Source organism: Nipponia nippon, unplaced genomic scaffold (assembly GCF_047370975.1).
Source record: "Nipponia nippon isolate SJK-2023a ecotype South Korea unplaced genomic scaffold, ASM4737097v1 scaffold_6, whole genome shotgun sequence".
Taxonomy (NCBI): domain Eukaryota; kingdom Metazoa; phylum Chordata; class Aves; order Pelecaniformes; family Threskiornithidae; genus Nipponia; species Nipponia nippon.
In genome coordinates, this window is record NW_028262380.1 from 29,024,207 (window position 1) to 29,048,445 (window position 24,239).

The window sequence follows — 24,239 nt, forward strand, 5'->3', positions numbered from 1 at the left end:
TTGAGAGAAATCAGTTTACTTACAGTTCAGACATGCTGGATAAAAAGCTTTGCATGCTTGGGATCAAGACCATTTGTACTACTGGACAGCAGTATAAAAGTGAAAACACATATGTGTAATGGCCAAGTCAGGCACCAGTAAAGCCTCCCACCCACCCCATCAGACCTACCTCTCCAAACAGCTCATACACCCTGCTTCACATCTAATTAAACTGCACAGAGTGCTGCGCTAAGGTAGCTATGCTCCTTCTAGCAGCGAGGCTAGCTCATTTATGGTTTGGTCAGGCATTTTTGCAGCACACTGATGTGCAGGCGTAATCGAGGGAATTGCTGGGCAAACAAGGGAAACAAAATGATGCCTTTTGTAGTTGTAAGCTTACAGAATGGACTGACATGCATGAAAAAATATGAATGGGAAATGTGGGACTCTGCACATGAATTATTTACAGCTCCGATGTGATTACAGAAGAGGTGGCTATTTTGTTAAAAGCTGTGTGATGTTCTCTTCTTTCTCAAACACCTATGGAACCTGAAAGTTCCAATACATCAATACGTTAACCAATTAAAACACATGAAAGTAACTGTTTTCTGGCAGGCCTGCTACCACCTTGTGTCTTGCAGCAGGTCACCCTGCCCTCCCCAGAGCTGCATCCTCTTTCCTACAGCACCTGAGCCAGCAAAGGTGGTGGATCCTGCCAAGGAAACAGAAAAACGCTGTATCTTTTCCTGCCAGAAGGATAAACCTGTATAATTTCGAGGCAGCAGTTATGGAGTTCCCTCATGTAGATGTATTTTTATTCCATCTGACATGCCAATGTGTTTTGAAATTCCTGCTAGCCATATGGGCACTTCAAAGAACACACCGTCAGCTGACATACCGGCCACTGACACATAACCGAAGTGTTTTCAGCGTGTGGTCAGGCGTGCGGGCCATGCTAAAACGCAGGACAACTGGGGAAAGCAAGGCCATGCGCATGGGAAGGAGAGCACCACCACCTACCCCTGCTCGGCACAGCCCTCCCGGCTCTCAGGTAGGGATTCACTGTTGATACTGGACAAGTACTAGGAACTCCAGTCGATTTCAATAGGCAGCGAGGCGCCTGCACATAACTTTTTCTGTGGTTTTCTTCTTTTTCCAGCAGCAGCCGGCGGAGGGGCGGGCGGCACCGGCGGGGCGGGGCGGCCGCGGAGACGGAGCGAGAGCGGCGAGCGGGGGGGTCGCGGCCATGACGCTGGGATGTGCGCGGTGCCAGCGGTAAACGCGGCGGGCCGGGCGGGGAGGCAGGCAGCCTGCCTGCCTGCGGGGCCGGGTGCGCGGCTGGCGGGGCGGGAGGACACCGGGGCCGGGCTCCTGGGCCGAGACCTGACGGGAGGGAAGCGTGGAAGCGGCGGTGGTGGGAGGAACCCGCGCTAATTCAGAGCCACCCGCCTCGCCGTGCGGACAAACGAGCCGGCAGGAACACGGCGCTGCCTGCGGCTGCCGGCCGTCGGGCCTCGCAGCCGGCCTGGGCTCCACGGGCAGCCGCCGGCAGCCAGGTGCCCCCGCCGCCGGGGACGGGGCGAGGCGGGGCGGGGCGAGGCTGCCGCCCTGCAGGCCCTGCGCGAGGGGCCTCAGTCCTGCCGGCGGCCGGGGGAGTTTTCCCGGGCAGGTGCCGCCCCTCAGCCTGAGGGGAGCGTGAAGCCGTCGGTTCTCGGCGTGGAAAGGTGCCGACCTGTCCGTTTTCGCCTCCCAGCCGGGCTCGGATGTGGAGGGAGGTCCCCTCTTCCTCACCGCGGGCGGCATTTTGAGGGCGTGAGGGGTCTGGTCCGGGCAAGTGCTGGGGAGGGCGAGCCGCCCCCCGCTGAACCCGGCGGCGGCGGCGGGAGCTCAGCGGTACCGCGGCCGTCGGGAGCGGTGGAAAAGGGCGCTTTGTGCTATTACGTTTTTAAATGTCTCCTGAGCTGCGAGGCCACCCCTGCCTACGTTAATCTCATCGACTGAGCTGCTCTGGAAGCAGACCAGAAAAAAAAGGTAATTGAGACCTTGACTGCAGAAACAAAAGCCTTTGTTTTAATAGTTCATGGCGATAATTGAGGGGAAAGGGTGTAAGCTTTTACGTACTTTACAGATTTATGGCAAGGAAGTAGACTTAGGTCCATATAAGTCATAGGGAAATCCCTGAAGCTTCAGGAAAGTACGGAGGGACGCATAGTGCACGCGGTCAGTTACAGGGTCAGGCCACCATAATAATTACTGGGCTTGGTGATGAAAAAATGTTTGCAAAGGTGGGAAAGAAAAATCAAAGTTCCTAAAAGGAAATTATCATTCTGTCAGAAGTACAGCTACTGAAGAAAAATGTACTTTTAGTATCAAAATTACTATTATTTTCATACTAAAATAATAGGGTATTCATGTCTCACCAATGACCATAGTATTGACAAACCTCTTATTTAAAAACAATCATAGAATCATTTAGGTTGGAAAGGACCTTTAAGATCATTGAGTCCAACCGTTAACCTAGCACTGCCAAGTCCACCCCTAAACCATGTCCCTAAGCACCACATCTACGTATTTATCTTCATATCATCACTATGATGTAACAGAAGTGTCATTATCCCTATTGCAGGAGAGAGGCACTAAATAGTTTCCCCAAGATCAGAGTGGAATTTAATTCTCTTAACTCCCTTGCGTGCCCCAAAAGCTGGAAACTTTACGGTGAGTCTGTGGGCAGTTACTGTTTATAGGAGCAAAAGCTAGGACTGACAGACAAGGATCACATTCTTTTGTTAACTGCCACTGCTGTGGATGATGTAGATTTCAAAGGCAATAGCCACAGCTGATATATATTTCTAATGAAAACTCGAACAAAATCAGGACTGAGTGGCCTTCATAAGTATTCAAAGACGCTCAGTCTAATCTGACATTCCTGTCCCACCTCCCTCTGCCAACACAAGTACTTTGACAGCTGTAAGCTGGATTGGGAAATCCAATAATGTTATTGTCTTTGAGTTAGTAAAAGGTCTTGTCAATCAGTGAGTTGAACCAGGTTCAGTAAGTATCAGATCGATTATGAAGGAGGGGCAAAGCCAGGAGCAGGAGGTAGGAGAAGCAAGAGCAACTCCTGTCAGTGTTAGCTTTGAAATCAGTTCAGCTACTCACAGCACTGCTTCTTCAGTGTCTTAAATAGTTTTGAGGTTACTAGGGTCAGAATCTGAGCATTCTTAACCCCCTGCATTTTTTTCTAGGCTCCTATATCTTTAGGCTTCATTTTTAATAATAAAACTTTTAAAGATACACATTTGTAGTTGAGCCCTGAGTAGGACACTTCTCTCTTTCAGGCCTGAAATATCCTCTCAAAAGGCATGTTTTGTAGTGTTGCAGAAACTATCTAGTGGTTAAAGTGGATTCACAGGTTATTCCTGTCAAAATATCCCCAAGCCGTAGACAGGTTTTATTGCTCCATGACGAATATCTGATTGTATTCCTGAGGTTATATGACAGTCGGGTTTGTCAAAAATTCACTACAGTGTTGGAAAATTATGTTCACTGCTGTCTTGAATTCTGTTGAACAGTGTTGTGGCTGATGACCACCTGTATCACACCTAATTGTGGTTTCTGTAATGACTTTTAAATGCCCCATCTTGTTCATATAAAGCCAGAAACCATCAATATATACTGATATGCTGTTTAAAATGGGTATAAATACTGGCATAATTTCTGCTGTCACATTAATGAAATGAAAATACATTTATGTGTTCCAAGTACAGGGACGATGCACAATTCCTGTCTTGGACAGATAAGAACTGAAATCAGTGTCATGAAATATTAAGTGAAGGCTGCAAGATCTGAGCCTAATTTTAGACCTGGATATAATAATAAACAGTACTGGAAGAGAAGTGAAAAGATAATGGGTGTGGAGATGAGTAAGAAAGGCAAGGACAGAAGAAGCAATACTAAATAGAAGTGCCACAAATGATTTCATGAGGCTGAAACGAAAACTAGACACCTGCGTAGTTTGAGTCTGACCCTCAGAACTGCCTCTCCAAAGGGATCTCCCACTGAAAATTTTAGAATGCCAAGGAAAAAATGCGATGCATGGCTTATGTTCTACAACAGCACTGTCACTTGCAGCTGGACTGCATGTGAGGAAGATGCTTTACTGGTAGAAAGTAGGAGCTCTGCTTATGCACAGCAGTTGTTGCTGAAGCTGCAACACAAATACAGCACAACAGCATTGACAATTAAGGTTCTGTCAGCTGTAGCATTACTATCCCTTTGAAATATGCAGGTATCTCACATCTGTTGCAGCTGTTGTTTCAGCTTCTTAAAAATCAGAAGGCTGTATGGAAATTGTTCATATTTAAGATACACTTTTGGTAGGTATGATTGCAGTATGCCTAAGGTAGTTTTAATCTCTTTGGCTAAAATCCAGTGAAGCTGCACTGCTGCAGGCCTTGACATGAGCTGTCTAAGTCTGCACAGTACTTGAAGACCTTCATGGAAATCTGTACTTTTGTGGCTTAACTGCTGTTAGTTATCTAGATATTAAGTAGCTCAGGTTATGCCCACACATGTAGCATCCACATTTCTGGCTTCCAGTGTTGGCAGAGAAGTCTGTTTAAAACCAGAAGGTCTTTAGGATAAAATCAAATCTAGTATATTCATTTAAAGTGAGTTGTGGAGGATTTTTTGGATTTGGAGTTGTGCTCTTTTTGTAACCACATGTATAATGTCCTCTCCCAGATCCTTTGAAGAACCCTAGAGCATTAAACCTGAAAGCTTCTCTGGATGCCTTGGGAGTTTCTGGAACTCTTGAGGAGCTGATAATGTAGGTGTTTTAGAAAACCAGAAGAATATGACTAGACAGAGACCTAACCTAGGATTTTGGGAAATCAAGTACAGTTTCTTGCTGTAACAGGTACTTTCAGTATAAATTTCAATGAGTAACCTAGACCTTCTCTACACAACAGAGGTTTGGCCCTTTAAAGAAATCAGCATAGTTAAAAACCAGCAATACTGCCAATATGGATCCATTTCCTTTAAAACTGTTTACTGTAACTTAGGGAGCATACACTGACCACAAAAAAATCACATCCTTTTGCATCATATGAACACCAGTATAAATTTTTTAGCATAGCCCACACCTTAGTCTTACTGTGAAATTAATGTGAATTTCACACATATCAAAGCATCTGCAGTGATTAAATGCTGCATGACCATAAGCTAAAGATATACTTGTGAGAAAAGATGGTCATAAAAGAGTAAGGCTTAACCTGGAAAGTTTTGTTTTACAGTTTTGAGAAACCGATGTGGCATATGAGAACAGGGCATAAAGCAGAACTTCTCTGATGAATGGAGAAAAGGATGGAAAACGTTTGCACAAATCATAGCTCTCCAGCAGTCCTCAGTTTTATTTTGAAACTGCTTACTTGTAGCAGAAATACATGATTCATCTGAGTTTTAAACCTGAAATCTGGTACTGCATGGTTCAGTTGTGTCTGTAGGGACAACATCTGATTGGCATCCTAAATAACTTTACCCAAGGTGGGGGAGATTTTTTGCTTTTATGTACTGCTCCCACACTATAGCATGTTAATCAGCACTACTGCATGTATGGTTTACTATCAAATTACCTTGAGATTGACCTTGTGTCAGGGCCTTAGCACTTCCTGAGTTTTAATGCATCCTGCTGATTCTTTTTTAGTTGTGAAGATCTGCCGATGGCTGGCTTAAGGTACTCACAACCAAGAAATTTCCTATCCAACATAAGGCATTTCAAGGCTTGCAGGTTTTCAGTGTTGCCCATGCTAAATCAGACTATATAGGAAGGAGTGCATGGCAAGGCAAAATATTGCCATAGCATTTCACTTTTCATAGTAACATCTGCCTTCCACTCTTAATCCAAGAGTTTGTAGCATCCCCTTTATGAATATAACTCAGAATATGTGGTTGCAAATAACCACATATTTTTCTTAGTATTGAAGTTTTGATTCCTGCAGATTTTTGGCTGTTTGTCCCAAAAATCAGCAGCACAAGTCTCTTATCCAGATCTATTCAGCGTATTAGGGTGTCTCTGCAGATTTCATATTGGCTTGCAAAGCAGTGTTACAGACTTGTGAAATTGCATGTTACATAGAAAGTAACAAACCTTAGGAGAAAAGAAGTATTTGTTCTTCAGAGTGTAAATTAATCTTTAGGCCATGGCTCCCTTAAGCTCCTCCATTGTCTAATAGCTTCTGTCAAAGATGATTAGGAGGTGTTTTTAACATTTAGCCTGTGTAGTTCTGAGGGTGTGCTCCAGTCATAATGTAGTGACACAAGTGCTAATGAGCCTGTGCAGTTACACTTGCTAAGAGGTTTAAATGGGACTATGTGTGGCTAAGGGAGGATCCACTCTTCCATGGCGCTGCGTAGTGTGACCTCCATCGGGGTTGGTATTTTGTATCTTCCCTGGTGACCCCAGAACCTCAGACCTGCAGAACATCCTGAAATATTTGGGTAGGGAGCTAAGAAAAGTGGTGTTGCTAGAGAGATGCATTGTCTGAATTGCTTCCCTTTTAGGTGCTGTAGATATTTTTCAGGTAAGATAATGCAGTTTCATTGGTTGCACTTATGTTTGCCAAGAATCAATTGATTAGTTCCTACGGGAAGCAGACCCAGAGGACACAGAAGGCATACTGCATGTTATGTCCAAAGACTCTGCCTAAGCAGGAACAGGATAGAAATAAGCAGCATACACATGCATGTGCCAAAGGTCTGAGGAACATTCTTGTGAAATATGTCATTTACCAAGTGTATTTAATAAAGAATTTTCTGAAAGAAGAATGAGAACTAACTATTTGGAGATCACAGCAAAAGAGAGGGATGTTGTCAGAAGGGAGGAAGTGGTCAAGAGAAGCTGGGGTAAATGGTAGGGCACTTCACATGACATGTGAGCAAACAACCACAACATAATAGTAAGGTGCAGTTTCAGAGTAGTATAAACATTGGCTAAATTATCTACACATCTGTTTTGCAGACAGTCTCTAGAAAGAATCTGGGATGGGAGAGGTCAGTGAATGCCAAGTGATTTGCCAAAGGCTACCCAATAATACAACTGGAACTAAGGATTTTTTAGTCTCAGCTCTGTCTCCCTGCAGGAAAGTTAGGAGCGAGGGCTTGCAAGCAGATATGAAAGTGATACTTCACAGAACCGGAAGGTGACAGAGTTTACGAGAGACAATGAAAGACAAGTGATGGGAAAAGAAAACAACTTCTGGACATGAAATGTACATACAAGAAAATGATTATACTGAGCTTTGTGATGAAAGGCCCTTCTTTCAGGGTACAGAGCATTTAAAAATAAGGGTTTTCACAGCATTACCAGTAGCAGAGTGTTATTAAAGGCTTTTCTATTGTGATGTAAGATGGTCAAACATGGATAGTGTGTAGTGCTTATCTGTCCTGTGATAAAAATGACACTGCTGTGCCTTGCTTTTACAAAGATTTGACAACCAGCTATTGCACGTTAACTGTATCTAGTCCTTCCAGTTTTCCATTAGAATATCTCAAAGTGTTTTATAAGAAGAGGAATGAGTCAGAGTACATGAGGCAACTGAGGAAGAGAGAAAGCAAATAGTATGTCCAGTGTCAGATAGTTCCCTTCCACATTTCATCATGATCATGCGACATTAGTGAGCTTGCTATGAAAACTTGGCTTTTTGCATGTAAGACATATCTGGATTAGCTGTATGTCAGCTGTAGCTATTTAGCAAGATCAAGCAGTGTTCACTAGAGTGTACAGTGTGAAAAAGAGAACAGAGTCTAGCTTGTGTGACACTGTCCTCAAACTTAGAATATGATCATTTAGGCTTCCTCTTTTCAAATACGTGAACATTATTCTTGGCTTTTTAAAACATTAACTTATTTTTTAAAATAAACGTTTACAAATACTGCTTCAGAGTTAAGTTCTCTCACGTCTGTCTAGAAGTAACTCGTCTTGTGGGTCTTTTGCCAGTGTTTAAAGAAACATCTGTCATTTTGTATTACTGCTTCAAATTCACGTTAGGCTGGAGAACTCAAGAATTTACTATGAAAAATGACATGACAAGAGGGTGCAATAATCGTTTAAGAGAAGGAAGGGTTTTCTTAGAAAAATTGTTTAAAACAGCTTTTATTTGATCTTCAGCAACTTCATCCTTTACAGTATCTAGCATGAAGTTGATGAATCTCCTTTTGAACTCCTGGCTAACCAAAGAAAAGGTGCTCATTACTTTATGATCCCAATTTAATGAGGAGGAGGAAGAAGAAAAACATTCAAAAGAGACAAAAAATGCAAAAGAGATTTCTGAAGTTTGAAACCTCATAAATCCTACTTTAAAATGGAAATGCAAATGACTTAAAAAAAAATAATTTGCTTGGTCAAATGGTAGCTCGGTCAAATCCCAGGTGAGTCAGAGGGCGTTGTGGCAGAGCATGAGATCCAGATACTTTTTTCCCCAAGATGCTGCTTAACTGTATGATTCACCTTTTTGACCATACTTGTTGCCTCTCATACAGTGCTTCCAATGTGGTACGGTGGTGGTGGTTTTGAGTTAGTTATTTCTTGTTCATACAGTCTTCAGAGTTTCCTTAAACAACGTTACAATAAAATGCTGAGGATACTGGTAGAAATATGCAGTGCACACAACTGCGTCGGAGGTTTCCTGTTCCTTTTTAAGCTCTGCTTCTCTGAAAGAGGATGAGGAAGGGAGGGGCAGAGGTTTTGGAGCTGTGTCAGGGATGTGTGTGCAGTGAAGGGGTGGCTGCTCTTCAGCAACACTGCGTACGCAGTTTAAACCTTTGGCTCCAGATCCAGAGGTGAGGAATTCTGTCTTAACATGCTGTCACATTAAAATGTCCAGTGTTCCCCTCCCCCTTTTTTTAACAGTGGTCCCCAGGTATCAAATGCTACAAAAGGTAATAAATTATGAAAACAGAAAAGAGTTAGAATTTAGGAGGTTTTGAAATTTGTCAGGTGTTATCTTTTGTTTTTGTCAATTCTCAACTCTCTCTTCCCATCTTTATTTGGATGTTAGCGATAATGTAATTCTTAAGCTTTTAAAGGTGGTTTAGCTGTATAGGTTATTTCGCCAATATAATTTTCACTGAATGAACAGGATCTGCCGTTTAAAGCATTTGCATTCCCATTAGCCCTGGGAGTTTACTTTGAACAGAGTTTCTTTACTTTTGCTGCTGCTTCTGATCACAGAGGTCACCAATATCAGATGTTTGTTTGGTCTTACGAAAACAAACATGATTTTCTCTACAAATCTAACCTGCTCTCAGATACCGTGTTCATATGGCATCTTGAAAAACTTTGTGGTATTTGCTTCCTTAAGTTTTCCGCAAGGATATTGTACATTGTAACAGTATGTAGAGAGATGTCAGATTACTGCTCTTGGGCAAAGAATTATCATTTCCAGCAAAAGCATGGTTAATTGACACACCCTGTATGATTCATGCTAAAGATGGAAGCTTGAAAGAGGCTGCTAAACTTAACAGGACAAAGAAGAAATCATGTTAAAACTCTTTCTGATAATCCAGCAAATTAAAGCAAATTTTTCTTTAAAAAGGCCCTTCATTGCATAAGATCTGTGTGTGAAATTACTGATTTGTCACAGCAGAGACAGTTGAAGAGGAGTATTTTTTCCTCAAAATGGCCAAGCCTTAAGGGCGCCATCCAAAACCTAGAAGTTTTTTTTTAAAGAACTGAACTGCCAGAATTTGTGATTGCAAAAGAAGAAAGTACCATTTTTTCAGCCAGTCAGCTTTTAAACTCTTTAATTTTCGATAGTTTGTTACTTTTTTCAGTCCTGACTCATGTAGATGGGATGGTGTTCATTTAGTTTTTAAGAGCCCTATGTGTCTTGAAGAGCTCTGTATAGCAAAGTATGGACTCCACTAGCAGCAGGTTCTGCAGTCCCTAAATATTTTTGCAGACCTGGCTTCCTTCCAAATTTTAGACTTGCTCTCAGACTCAGTGCAAATGAATTGAAGCATCTCTTTTCACCTGTGTACAGATCAATATTCACGTGTCTGACTGTATGGTAGCCATACCTTAAAAGTAGTTCATTGCTGTGAAGTAGCTGCTTCTAGATGTTGGAGTTTCCATCTCTGGAGGAAGGACTAACCCTGACTAAAATGGGATAGTAGCTGCTGTGCAGAGGGCAGTCTCTCTGCGGACTGTGCTCCAGTCAGTAGGATTAGAGGGACCAAGGACGTGAAGATGCTGCGTTCTGTGAAAATAAGAGGATGCCATATTTTTTGGAAAATCTTCACAATGTCCTTGTTTCTCTGAGAAGTCCCAGACATAGTTGCCTTCCTGTGCAGCAGTTGCTTGCCTTTGGTAGTCTGATGGTTACTGGGACCACGAGGTTTAACACTGAGAAAAAAGGAAAGTCTCTTTTCCTTAGACCGGTCCCTTACATTGTCTGGGGAAGCGCTACAGAAAGGCCTTGGGAGAACAGTAGTTCACATGGGAACTGCCAGGGTATGCGGAGAGGAGATGCTATATAGAGGTTTGGTTTTCTCTCATCGTTCCTTGTCTCCCTTCACGTGCAGATCAGGTTTTCTGAAGAGAAACATAAGTTCCATGTATGTGGTAACAGTCTTTCAAGACATTAAGATTGTAACAGTCAATAACTATCCACATCTAGTGATGATAGGACAAAAATGTACCGTCTTAATTTGATGAGAGAAAGAGACCAGTTAGACATTAGGGGAAAGCTTTCTAGCCAGGGTAGTGACACAATGGACCAGGCTTTTAGGAAGTCTGCAGAATCTTCCTCTTTTTAAGAACAGAATGGGTTGATGTAGATATTAATACTACCTCATTGCTAGAGGACCTGCTGAGGAGACCATGCCCATGTTTCAAGATTTCTGCAATTGTCATAGAAGAAAGGAAAAATCAGGGAAGATATGTAAGAGAAGATTTGATGGTGTCAAATCGATAGTTTGGAAAATTACTTTTTACAGCAACATTTTGGAGGAATCTCAGCAGCACAGAGTGGCATTTGTCAATGGCAGAAAAAGAGATACCACATGAATAGAAGTCTGAGTTGATTGAAGCCAAAATCAGGTTTAGTTTGATGACTGTATAGTGTAGTCTGTAGTAAAGAGATTTCATTTAGAAAGACCCAGCAAGTTTTAGAGGCAGCTTTTGTGTTGGAATTTAGGAAGAGTATTTAGTCAAAAATTTTGCTATAATGTATGCAGGTAGTAAGATACCAGAGGGAAGGAAAGTAATGTGCAGCAAGAAGTAGCTGTACTGATGATTTGAAGCTTATGCAAGTTATAGTTTTAAACAAATATAAGATGAGCTGTTCTATGGAAGAAGTAGTACAAGAAATATAGCAACTATTAATTCTAAAAACTCATTGTAAATTGTAAAAAAAAACCTCATTGTAAAAACCAGAAGTTTTGAGTTTCTGTTAAAGCATGGTTTGTGTGTGTAAAAGTCCTTTTCTGACTGCATCGGGTTGTTTGATTAGAGTATCACCTATACCTATGAACTTTGGCTTTCTTTAGGAAAACAAATTCCTGGGTAGATCGCTAGATCTTAGCTAAGGTGAATGAAGGAGAAGCATTGGCATGAAGTTCAGTCGTCCTCTATCAGCTGGTAAACATTCTCAAACCTGTTTCTAATTTGATAGGAAGAGGGTTTTTGTTCATGATAGCTACTTAGTGCCTTTCAATGGCAATTCCTCACTTCAGGTCTAAGGCTGTCCTCAGATGCCTGTTGCTATATTGTTGACTCCTGAGTTTAATAAAGGTTGTTAACCATCAGCAAGGACTGCAGTGTCTGAGATAAGGATTGCTTCTGAAATGCTGTTCTCTGCAGAATTGGAGGCTTGTCTGCTTTTTCGCCATACTACAGCATGAGAAACTCGTGGGCAGGCTGCTTACATGAGATGCTCTTACAAAAATATTGTGCATTTTAAACAGAGTAATCAAACTTTAGGGTCCTGAAAGGGTGGATGAAGTTCAGATAAATTAAACCTTTGAAGCAGAGGTTCTTGACCTCACATAACCTATTAACTGTCTGTTTTTTTTTTAAATCAAAATACGGAAGTGACTTTTTTCCTGGGCTTATTCAAAACTGTAACTGTGACTTTTTAGTTGAAAAGCCTTTACAGAGTTATGACTTAACTTGCTGTATTTTAACATGTTTCTAGATAGAGGACGCTCCTTGGATTATAAAGCCTTTCAGCCACAATGGCAGATCCTATCCGCTGGGCCCGATACCGTTGGCAGCGACTGATATCTGCAGAGGGCAGAGAAGGTAGCAGCAGCAGCAATTCAAGTAACAAGTGCTATCAATCGTCAAAAACTATTGGCAAACATAGGATAGTGATACCCTGTTTGGGACATTTTAAGGAAGAGTATGAAAAAGTATCAAAACTGTACATGAACAACAAAATACGGACTACTAAGTATACTTTGTTGAATTTTTTACCACGGAATTTATTTGAACAATTTCACAGGTAATGAACACCTTTTGATTGTGGTAATTGTTCTGAAACCGAATACTTTTATTTAAATGTGTGCATTACTATATAGATGAGTATTCAAAAATTATTCTTCCTTGTCACCTGGCTATCACTTTGGAAAAGATCTGTGTTATTTGGCCAAAGTCTCTTGAGTATCATCAGTGTTGGGTTAATCCTTTTCTCCATAGCTTTATGTAACTTCCACTCATTTTGTTATTTGGATTATCGAAATATTCCTTACTCTTGGAGCACTGCCACACAGCAATCTGCAGTAGGATTTTCAGCTCATTTTCTGCAAATGTATTTCTCCCCTTCCCTCATGTCTTCCTCTGTTGCCAATTTTTTTCATCCTTCTTCTGCTTGGAGGACTGCTGATTTGTAAAGTTATGCAGGGAGGTTGTAGGATGGTTCCCTTTATAAAAACATGTCATCTCCCCCAGGCGATGATAAAATTAAGTTTAAAAGACCTGGAAGTCTGAGAGAGTGCAAGTTCACCGAAGTGTCACTAGAAGACATGTGCCTGGAGGACAGGTTTGAAAATACAGGAAAATTCTTGGTTTCTGCATCTTCTGGTCATGCATATTAAACAACTGTGCAGCTAAGTAATCTATTGAGTGGAGAGTGAAAACAGAGTTATGGGTGCTTAGCTGTTAAATTGCAGGTGGGGGGGAAGGAAAGACAAATCACTGTTAACTTAAGTGTCTACATAGCATGAAGCGGGGGAATAAGGATGACTGTCTGCTAGCACAGCTAACTCCTATGTTCTCTCTTTGTTTCAGAGTTGCCAATTTGTATTTCCTATTTCTAGTTGTCCTAAATTGGGTTCCTCTGGTGGAAGCCTTCCAAAAAGAAATTACAATGCTACCTCTAGTAGCGGTTCTGACAATTATTGCAGTGAAAGATGGTCTGGAAGATTACTCAAGGTATAAAATGGATAAAAAGATAAACAACTTACTAACCAAAGTGTATAGCAGGTAAGAGACAATAGTCATTCTGGTTTATTGTTATTATTTGAATATGAGTATATGTGAAAAAGTTGCTGATAAATCTTTTGGTTTACTTTCTGGATACTCATAGAATCATAACACAATTTAAGTTGGAAGGGTTCTCTGGAGGTCATCTAGTCCAACCCCCTGCTCAAAGCAGGTCTAATTAGATCAGATTGCTCAGGGACTAGTCTAGTTGAGTCTTGATCACCAGTTTTGCTAAATGGATATCAAATTAGTATAAAATTTGCTGAAAAAAATTATTCTTTGGTTGAGGCAAGAGTGTTCATGCATGAGTTTGTACTGTATTAACCAAGGTAGTTTGGCTAGTTAAGCATTGTTGTACATAGCATTTGTTTCAAAAGGCGTATTTTTAATTCCTCTAAAATCACTGTAAGCATCATGGAAATTCAAGGGTTGCTACTTTATCACTATATTGGTAAAGCTCATTAATGGTATCAGGATGTACTCATAATGTAGTAACGTTTCCCTAAACAGAATTAGATAATTTTCTATTTGAGTGCATCACATAGTTTGGTGCAGATGTTAGCATCTGTTCCACAGTGCAGGACTGCAGTATTATAGGCTGTAGGTTCAGGTCAGGAGTGGAGCGTGCTAGTGGTGAGAGGTTTGCTGGCAGGCAGTTATTATGCATGGATAATAAAAAGACAGGAACGCAAACTGATCGTATTCTAAATTACCTGGCAAAAAACTTCTTTTAGTGCACGTCAGTGCTGTCCATATCATTGTTTTTCTTCTATACCTGTCATAAAGGAGATTATGAGACTCATTAAAAGCCTGTAAAATACAAAGATAAAGGAGGTATAGTGGACCTTTTTTCTTTCTTGCATGCTTTGTGGTCATGCAGGGAAACAAGTATATCGAAAAAGGTCACTTTTCATGTGTTGTAGTAGCCATCACAAATAGCACCTGTAGGAGAGGATTGATTGGCAGTTAGACACTTTAATTAAAAGAGGGAGCTTTAAATATGGTTTGACACTACAGCAACTACTGTATGTTACTGCTCGGACCTTACTGAATTTGTTAAAGACGCACCTTTTCCTAATGAAGGCAATACACTGAAAATAAACTTTTCTAAAATCTTAATGTGCTAGCTGGTTATGCCAAACCCTAAACTCTGTACTGTACACATGACCTTAATCAGCCCATGCAGCAGGTTTGCAATCTGGTACTACATAACCATTAAATATACTTAGAAGATGGAATCTCCAGCTTTCTGGCATTTGCCATTCTCTATTGGTATTTTAAGAGCTATCTTATGACTACAGAAAAAGTCTGGACTATCATTTTATATCATCAGAAGAAAAACAAACAGCTTTTTGTTCTGCAAACATGAATATATATATATAGCAGCTTTCCCAGAAACATTCTCCTCTATTCAACTTCTAAAAATTTGAGCTTGAAACAAGTAACTGGGCTATTAGGGAAGATAAACATTTTCTTTCTTTTTCATGTCTGCAGAGAAGGCTTATGGGAGAAGCTGGATTATTTCTGCTATAAATTGTCACGTACCCTGAAAGAATTAATTGCCAGAAAGCTGAAGCATTCAATATCTATATTCCTGAAAACTCTGTGTTACTTGCAATCTCATACTAATGTCAATGAAGCAGAATTAATTTCTGATCTTCTTTTCTGGCTTGATTCCTTCACCGTCACCAAAAATGTATAATAATCAGTGGCCATATTAGTCATCTGTAAAAATTTCTTCTTGTGCCTATAAGTATTTAGTTTTTGTAACTTCTTTTTCTTCTTAGTTTCTTTATCATGAATTATTTTATATAGTATAATCTGGTTTTAAAAATAAGCTTGGAAGCATGGTTCAGGAGAATTAAATGTTATTGGTACAAAAATGATTGTTCACCTCCATCTTATCTTCACTGGAGAAACTGTCATCAGTACACTGATTAATCGTGTGGGCTTTGTGCCTTGTGTTTGTAGACAAGCATTTTCAAAAGGGTAGTGTCAGATAATGCAGGTCTGAAAGGTATGGGTGCAAAGCTTGATACAGGGAATATTTTTTCTGATACTTTCTTTGTCATTACGAGCGTCTGTTTCTATTTCAGTATTTATCGGAAGCATTTTACATAGCTAGCGCTTTGATTAAAGCTAGTAGATAAGTGCCAGTCTACACACAATGGCCATTTTGTGAAGCTTGTTAGCTTATGTTTGCACCATAGAAGCTAGGTGCGCTTCTCAGCTCCCCGGTGTGAGTGTGCTTCTCGGCCAGCTTAGAATGAGATCCAGGGAAGGAAGCACAATGTGGAAGACAGCCCTAGCACAGCCTGGACTATACCCCAATCTGGATGACAGAAACGACGACTGTGGAGAGTACATGCTCCTCTCTTTAAACATAGCGCTAGGGTTAGTCTGTACAAGGCAGAAAAGCCAGGCAGTCACTGAGGGCGGTAATTGTACAAAAACGTACTGCATCCAGACCTGTGCAGTGTTTGTAACAGCAACTGTAGGTGTGTTTCATCACCCATATAGCCTACAACTGTGTGCCTCCGGCTAGCTTATCAAGCACTCCTTGTTGCTTATTACCTTGCATCCTATTCACCCCCCTAAACCTGATTGTGTTTGCAGTAAACTGCTGTGGTTGCACAAAAGGAAGATTCTTCATCTCAGCTGAGGACAGAACAGCAGCTATAAATGGGAAGTTGAAAACAGTTCAAACTTACCTACATCATGCCTGAATATTTCATATTAATAAAGAATTTCAACTCAATGCTGACAGGCCTGAGCTTTTATTGACTTCCTTGAGTATTATAGAGTCTTGATACCTTTTCCATTAATTTTGAACGTAAGGTATTTTAAAAGCCTGTAAATACAAGTATTTATATTCAGAGCATCAGTGCAGTGGTTGCTGAATATTCTGTGCTTACTGGTAGGGGTTCATCGTCTTGGGAGACAGACATTTTTGAAAGGCCTTATCAGAAGGGAAAAAGATTTGCTGTTCTTGGTTGCATAATTGCAACAAAGAGTGGTGACCCAAAGAGAAATCCTGAAAGTACTGTTTGCTTTCTTGGAATAATGAAAATGCAGGAAGCAAGTGGGCTGAATTTTAAATACTGCTAAAATAATTCTGTGAGGGTGCCTGGAATGTAATTCCCAGAAAAACAGGGCTTGGTCCCCAGAGCTGATTCTTTGTAATTATATTCACCTTGAGGTAATAGGCTATCTCATCAGAGGTTTTTTTAATTATTTGGAAGCATAAATTAACTACTAGAGTAATTTTCGAGTTACAGTGTGTTTCCCTGGGCTTTCAGTTTATGCATTTGTAAAAATATACTGTTTTTATATGTATTTCAGGAAGGAGAAGAAATACATAGATGAATGTTGGAAAAATGTCAATGTTGGGGACTTCATCCGGCTTTCACGTAATGAAATCATTCCTGCTGACATGGTGCTGTTATATTCTAGTGACCTGGATGGAATCTGTTACATTGAAACAGCAGGCCTTGATGGAGAAACCAATCTAAAGCAGAGGCAGGTGGTGAGAGGATATTCAGAGCAGGTGATAATTGTGCATTTCTAGTGGTGTAAGAAAGTTGACATGACAGATGGTCAACTAAAAAAACCCAAACAACTCAACCTTCTAGATTGCCTAATTCTTGACAGCTCATCTGAAAACAAAATAACTAGGTAACACAGTTTTAATTTGTTGCGCGAGTTATTTTGGAGCAAATCTTTGTGTGTTCACTTAACCCAGTGAAAGAGAGATCTATTTCAAGTAATGCAAGCCAGTAAAAATAACTACTCAGGTAAATGTCAAGAAGTCATTTATGGTGTGTATCATGTCATGGTTGAGAAACTGGAATTTTTTAGAAGAGAGTTCTGTGCTGTATAAAGACCTAGAGAGAGAAACAGGTACTATCTTCTCTCTTTCACTGTTTTTTCATATTGCAAATGTATTTTACCTCCATAGAATACTTAGTATTATGCCTAGCAGACAAAATGCTGGAGGCTGGCACAAAGAAGATATCAAAAGAACAAAGAATTCTGGCATTTCTGCAGTCTTCAACACACCCGGTACTGAGTTCTGCTGCTGAAACACCATGCTGAAAACAACAGCAGGGAGACTCGGTGCTGTCCATAATAACAGACTGTTTAGTCCTCTGGAGATAAAATTACCTGAACTGCCTCTGAATTGTCAGCAGTGGTGAGGAAGTGTGCAGGAGTACCTTGTTGTGCATTAAGACTCCCCTGTTACTTAGCGAGTATGGTAATACCAAAGGCATGATGTGATATACATGAACAAAGCTGTTTCTTATCCCCTTACAGTGACATGCACTTTTAATTTTTTTTTCTTTCTTGATCTTAAAACAATAAGGCAGAAATGACTGTTTGATCTTTCTGTATATACATATCATTATGCAAGGCAAAATTCAAATGGTTCTACAGGCTTACATCATACTGAGGTGGCCCTGATCTCATACCAGCTCCTCCTACCAAGGTCTGATTTCAGTCTCACTCAAGAAAGAGACTGTTTTCTCTGTTTCCAGAAAACTTTCACCAAAATACTAGGAAAAGTCATACTGTCCAAAAAAGGTGACAATTCCTTCACTATTCAAGACTGCTCATTTTTGTCTCAAATACAAAAAAAAAAAAAAAAAAAAAAAGTCATTGCAGAGTCATGGTCAACTTCACAGACCTCTAGTGCCCTGCCAGCTGAGTTTCAGCTGCAGGCTTTGTCCTTATAACCTCAGGCTGAATAAGACTCTGGCAGTGCTGTGTAAGAGGCAGGCTGGCTGATCTCTCAGTTTCTTAAGATGAGAAGAATAGGAATAAACTACATCAAATTAAAGAACGTCTGAAGACATGGACTAAAAAGACTTAACCTATTTGCAAGGCTGTTATGTTCTGCTTCTTTGTGCCTGAGCAAGTAAAAACACAATGAAAAAGGTTATCGGTGGGGCACCTGTCCTTGCACTTGGTATTCCTTTAAGAGAAGGCAAAGCAAAATTAAAGCATGAAACAGGAGCTGAAACTCTCATAGTCAAATTTATTTTTTGGCAACTTAGAGTAGCATTTTTTTTTTTAAATGCCTAAATGACAACAGGAATGAAATTGGGAAAGTAACTCAAGGCTTCTTAGATAACAGCAGGTAACAAGGCACAGAACACAGTGTCTCCAACCATCTTGGCGTTCATAGAGGAATACACAAAAGAGTTGAGGAGCTGCTCCCTGAGGATAATGAGCTGTTTAGCGAACAAACTGACATTGCTCTGCTGCTTTCAAGATACTCAAATGTTGCTTACCATTACGAAGGAATTAATCTCCTTTTCCTTGCACACCTCATATGGTTAGCTGAACTAAGCACAGGTTTGCTGGGGTGGAGAAGCTAATATGCCATTAGCACCAAGTCACTGCGAGCAGTGAATGTTTCCTATTATGTCGTAAGAGAGGCCACAGTACTGCACTGGTCATTTCCTTCTCAGCCTACGTGGTCAGTGACTGAATTCAGTCCTAGCTGCAGCATCCTCAAACCTAGTGGAGAGGAAAGTGCTGTCCTTTTCTTCCAGGCAGCCTATGAAGCCAAGCTCCTGAAAGGAGGTGCCAGCTCTCCTCTTCCACCTTGGCCATGTACTCACTCCATTTCCAGGCTATGTTATCAAACCCTATAGTTTGTCAGAAACACAGCACGGCCAAAGCAGCGGGCATGGCCTTGGGAAGCTGCCTCTCTCCCCATTCCAGTGAGAGAGTCTGATGCAGGGCCCGTCACTCCCAGCTACCTTACTCACTTCCCATCTTTATTGTCCCCCTTCTTTAGGGATCTTTACACAAAATCCGAGTAATTTTAATTCTGCCATAGAAAATCTTTTCTTTTGTGCCAGGAGACATAGGAAAGCATCTCAAGAAATACGGTGCACAATCTGCTACTGTCAATATTTGCTTTGTCAAAGTTAAGATTATAATGAAGAAATATAGACCATAAACTTATAGTCCAGGAAGATCTGAGTGCCAATATCAAGATACCTGCTTTTGGACACAGGTTTTTGTCACCTCTGTTTTATACTGGCAGAGTGTAGACATAACTTCTGTGCCCACTATAGGTTACACTCCAGGTTTCTGTGGTTGCTATTTCAAGGTATACTGCAAGAAGCTCATACTAACACCTTCACTGCTATTACAAATTGACTAAGTCAAATGGTTTAGTTGTCCATCAAAAATAAGATGCTTTCACCAGAAATAAATATCTGGAGGCAGTTTCCAGGCTGTAGAAGAAAAGAATTGGCTGCTTTGGCTATTTTACTTTCTTTTGGGGGTAGTTCTTATTCTCTTTGTGCTCTTTTTTGTGTAATCATTGTACAACATGAAATGCTTGATAAGCATTCATCAATTATACTGTCTAACATTTTATAGAAATTTTGTACTTCCTGTAGAAATAAACGTAAGAAAGGTCAGTGGAGAGAGAGGTCTTTCATAGTTAATTAAATTTACAAAGAGACTGAAGGTATCTGTCTGTCTGAGCCTGTGTTCATATTGACTTCAGGTTAATACAGTGCAACAAATCAATACGGCAAAACATAGCAAAAAAAATTTTTTTAATCAAGCCACCAAGGTACGTGTTGATAATATTATGTCTTCTGAGTTTCAAATTCTACTTACAGGATGGTGTTTTAACCTCACAGTTGCTATTCTGCCAGTGTGAAGTCACCCAGTTGTGGGAGTGCAGCCTTCTGAAGACCTGTTATTATGTAGAAGATGTATTCAATTACACCTGTGAATTATAGATTTATCCTTGGAGTTTGAAACCTTAAATTGGTCATTCTTTTTTTCTAAAGAGCAGAACAAATGACTTCCCAAAGAGTTCCTCAGCTTGGAAACAGCTCTGTTATACCAGAGGCTAGCCTCTGTTATGCTAGAGGCTAGAGGCATACTCATATGCCATTAAATGAAATTAAATTGCAAGTGCCATTACAGGTAATTCTAAAGATAAGGCCATTTGGTTTTTCTCTTACTTCTTGTCAAGTTTCATTCTTTATTAATAAAGGATATTTGTTTTGCTTGGCTTTTCACTGAAAAGCTCACCTGTTCTTTATTTGCAACGGGTACTTCTAGTCTTTCATAACAGCCCTTTCTTTGGTACTGGTAAGGCTCAAACATCATTAAAAAGTTCTACCTGCTTTCTTTGCATTAGCACAGACAGTGTCCTGCTCATGGTATCAGAAACAATGGCTGTTTGGAAGTAATTCTACTTGTAGAGAAGACAGTGCCTCTTTTTTTTTTCCTTATCATGAAAAAGCCCTATGGGAAATTTCTTTTCAGATGTTCTTATTGCATTTTTTAAATTCTTCCTCACTCTTCCACCCCTTTTCTCCTCTCCAGTGTTCTCAAAATATCAGCAATTCAACTGATAGTTACCAGGGCTGGATATTTACTAGGAAGTCCTTCCATGCTGTGTAAGTCTGATTTAGACTGGGTAGCAGGTCATCAACACCACCCACAACTTATAGTTTCAAAGCTAAATTGTTAGATAGTAATATCTGAACCTATGAATTTACGATGGTTTTAAGTTGCATCACATTTTGTCTGAGTTCTCTGGGTTTTTTTTTCTATGGCTTTAGGTCTCTGAAATTGATCCAGAAAAATTTTCCAGTAGAATAGAGTGTGAAAGTCCTAACAACGACCTCAGTCGCTTCCGAGGCTTTGTGTAAGTAGGCTTGGTGGCTCGTTAAACTATTGTCATTTGCTTTGGTGCTCTTCCTAATTTTCAAAGAGCTTGTCATGTTTGCTTTAAAACATAATGACAATATGTATAGAAGTCAGTTTGCACCACTGCATTTCTGAGTGCAGCCCAACATCTAGAGCTCCAGAAGGGCTTTCTGAGCAGCAGATTGTGAACTGGGAAGCCCACTAGTGCTTTTTATTTTGTATTGAATATTTTCAACATCTTAGTTCAGGCTGTTTTGCAGTTGTGTATTCCATATTTGAAATAGCTGTTTCAAATCTGCTCTTAATAACATGTGATATCTACAGCATTTGGTCTGGACCATGGTCTGATTGGACAGGCTGCATTGCTCAGAATTGGAAATGGGAAGGACCGGCTTCCGCTCCTACTCTGATTTGTTTTGTGTAGCTATCAGTGACTTGATCAGATTCTTTTTCACCGACGTGCCTATCTGTCTTTTCTTCTCATGGGTTTATGATTTTCTATAGACAGTAGGAAAACAAAATACTATTTCATGGGGTGACTGATTTTCAGTTTTTGAGAGTTATAATGTCTGTATTCTTCCCTGTGGGCACTGACAGATTAGAAAAATGAAAAGAAAAATAAATTATATATAAATCTTAGTCTCTGAGGAAACATGTTGACAAACAGTGGGCCTACCTGCACCGAAAGTATGCCACAGGAGTAAAGATGCTCACAGGATATTTAAAATGGGATTTTATATGTTGTTTGAATTTTTTCTGGTGTTGGCAATCCAAGTAGAAGTTGTCAGCTTTCAGACTTCCAGTGTTTGTCTTGAGCTCTTTTCAATTGTGTTGCCTACTTCTCATATGCTAGCTGGCAAATGCTAGGCTTGTAAACACAAGAAAAAATTAATACAGTGCCTACATGCCTGGATTTTCAAAGGTGACCTGTATGCACCTTACCCGATTCTTTTGAAAAGTCGGATTGGGAAATTTCAGAATGGCAGTCAGTGACCAGCAGCTTCTTTGGGAAATCTGCTCCCTAATGGTTTTGCAAAGCCTGACTGGTAATTGCTGGAGTCCTACAGTTGAAGTAATGTGCTTTTTTTTCAGTGAGCATTCAAACAAGGATCGAGTGGGCCTCAGCAAGGAAAACTTACTGCTCCGAGGATGCACAGTAAGAAACACAGAAGCTGTTGTAGGCATAGTGGTATATGCAGGTTAGTGAACCACCCCGGCTTTGCCTTGCAAACAAGATAGAGTTATGTGCCCTAAGAAACAGTATTGTACAAAGGGGAATTAGGAGAGTAAAAGCTTGAATCTGGCAGAACGCAGCTGTAGCTAGAAATGTTAAGAATGCATGTCTGGCTTAAGTGTTTCTATTTTAACAATGTAAAGAACTGATACGTCTGATTATTCATGGCAGGCCAGCTGTGTTCTGTGTGGACAAGTCCTTGCCCTCAACTGTTAGTTGCAATAATAAACCCAGGTTTTGAAATGGACATGGAGATGTGTGGCTTGCTTAGGAATTTTTTCTGATCCAAAACTGAAGCTAGTGCTGTTCTTCAGTGTTCTGTATCAAAGGGCAGAGGTTTCTAAACTAACCAATATGATGTATTCAGCCAGATAGTTGTAAGGCAGGCGCAGGATTTTGTAGAAAATATTAGAAATAATATAGAAAATATCAAGAATAAGATTGTTTCTATAGGAAGGGATATTATTGACAGTATAGAAGTTAATATGTACAAGACAAGACAGATTTTGGTTTAACTTGCTCCGTTTTCTTCAGGACAGAATTCGGATTTGTATATTGTAGGAGCAGTTAGTTTGCTCATATTTATAATCTCTGTTCAAATGTTAATTAACAAAAATGTCCCGTTTCCCAGAGCTTTAGAAATATAAAGCACTTGTAGTTCTGATACCTGCTATTAGAGAATTTCAACCTGTGCTTTGGTTACAGGTCATGAAACCAAAGCCATGCTGAATAACAGTGGCCCTCATTACAAGCGCAGTAAATTGGAAAGAAAAGTGAACACTGATATTCTTTGGTGTGTTCTGCTTCTAATTTTGATGTGTTTAACTGGTGCAATAGGTAAGTGAGAATCAGCAGACTCCAGCTATTTTCCTCTCTCAGCCTGCAGTGCTTAGTGTTTTATTTTGGGGCTAATTCATTTTAACAGCCCATCTCAGAAACTGCCTTTATCCATATGTAATTCCCTCGTGGCTGGGGATGCTGCCAGGTTTTAGTTCATGTTGTCATGTTTAATCTGGAGTGTGGTCAAGAAGTATATTCCTGGTGGAAGTTCTTAGGACTGGAACCTGGTTCTCCGATTCATTTCTCGCTTTCTCTCACTACTTGCTCTGCAAAACTCCTGCTTTCTCTTAGGATTTTTCAGGTAACATGAGATGCATGTACAGCGTTGTGGGGAGAGGCCTAGTGTGACCAGAGTTGTAAGGACTTGATATTTTAGGGATTGATTAAATAATGAGCTTGAGTACATCTAAGCAGACTAACTTCTATGACAAATCAAAAAAGTGTTTAAAACATGTTTAAAAAAAATTCAGACTACACTTCATAATGATGACATGGTGTTCACAGGTTAACTAAAACCTGGACAAGCAAGGATAATACAATTAATTGCCAGAGGTTTTACTGGGGGAAAAAAAAAGTGTTTATCAAGTGTAGTTAGTATTCCTTTAGTTCTGAGATGTCCTGTTGATAGAAATGCATGTAAAGTATTCATGTGTGCATTGATGCTTAATTAATTTTAATCGGGTTCCTGTTGAGGAAAAACTCAAGGGATAAAATGGTGGTTTAAAAGCTTAGAAAGAATTGCAGAGTATAACAGCTAACGCCATGACCCTGAACTGTCATACAGTTTACATACAACTGACTCGCTTTATCTTGTTCTTGTTTTCAAGGCCATGGAATTTGGTTAAGTAGGTATTCGGAAATACCTTTTTTTAACATCCCTGAGCCAGATGGGAAATTGATTCCTCCAACATTAGCAGGGTTCAATATGTTCTGGACGATGATCATTTTATTACAGGTAACTTTGGTCTGCTTTGAACATGGGTTATATTCTGATCTCATTTATATCGTTGAAGT

At 40.3% G+C, this 24,239-nt stretch overlaps 1 protein-coding gene across 6 annotated transcripts in view; it reads left to right on the forward strand.

Moving 5' to 3' along the window:
• The first annotated feature begins 1,135 nt into the window (after positions 1–1,135).
• ATP10D (ATPase phospholipid transporting 10D (putative)) overlaps positions 1,136–24,239 on the forward strand; it is a 53,709-nt gene continuing 30,605 nt past the window's right edge. For all 6 annotated transcript variants that reach the window (XM_087735584.1, XM_087735586.1, XM_087735583.1 and 3 more), the window contains exons 1-8: positions 1,136–1,254; positions 12,174–12,482; positions 13,268–13,462; positions 16,805–17,009; positions 21,064–21,149; positions 22,244–22,350; positions 23,091–23,222; positions 24,053–24,180. In XM_087735584.1, the coding sequence (XP_087591710.1) occupies positions 12,214–12,482; positions 13,268–13,462; positions 16,805–17,009; positions 21,064–21,149; positions 22,244–22,350; positions 23,091–23,222; positions 24,053–24,180 (1,122 nt within the window). In that variant the 5' untranslated portion in view covers positions 1,136–1,254; positions 12,174–12,213. The remainder of the gene's footprint in view (positions 1,255–12,173; positions 12,483–13,267; positions 13,463–16,804; positions 17,010–21,063; positions 21,150–22,243; positions 22,351–23,090; positions 23,223–24,052; positions 24,181–24,239) is intronic.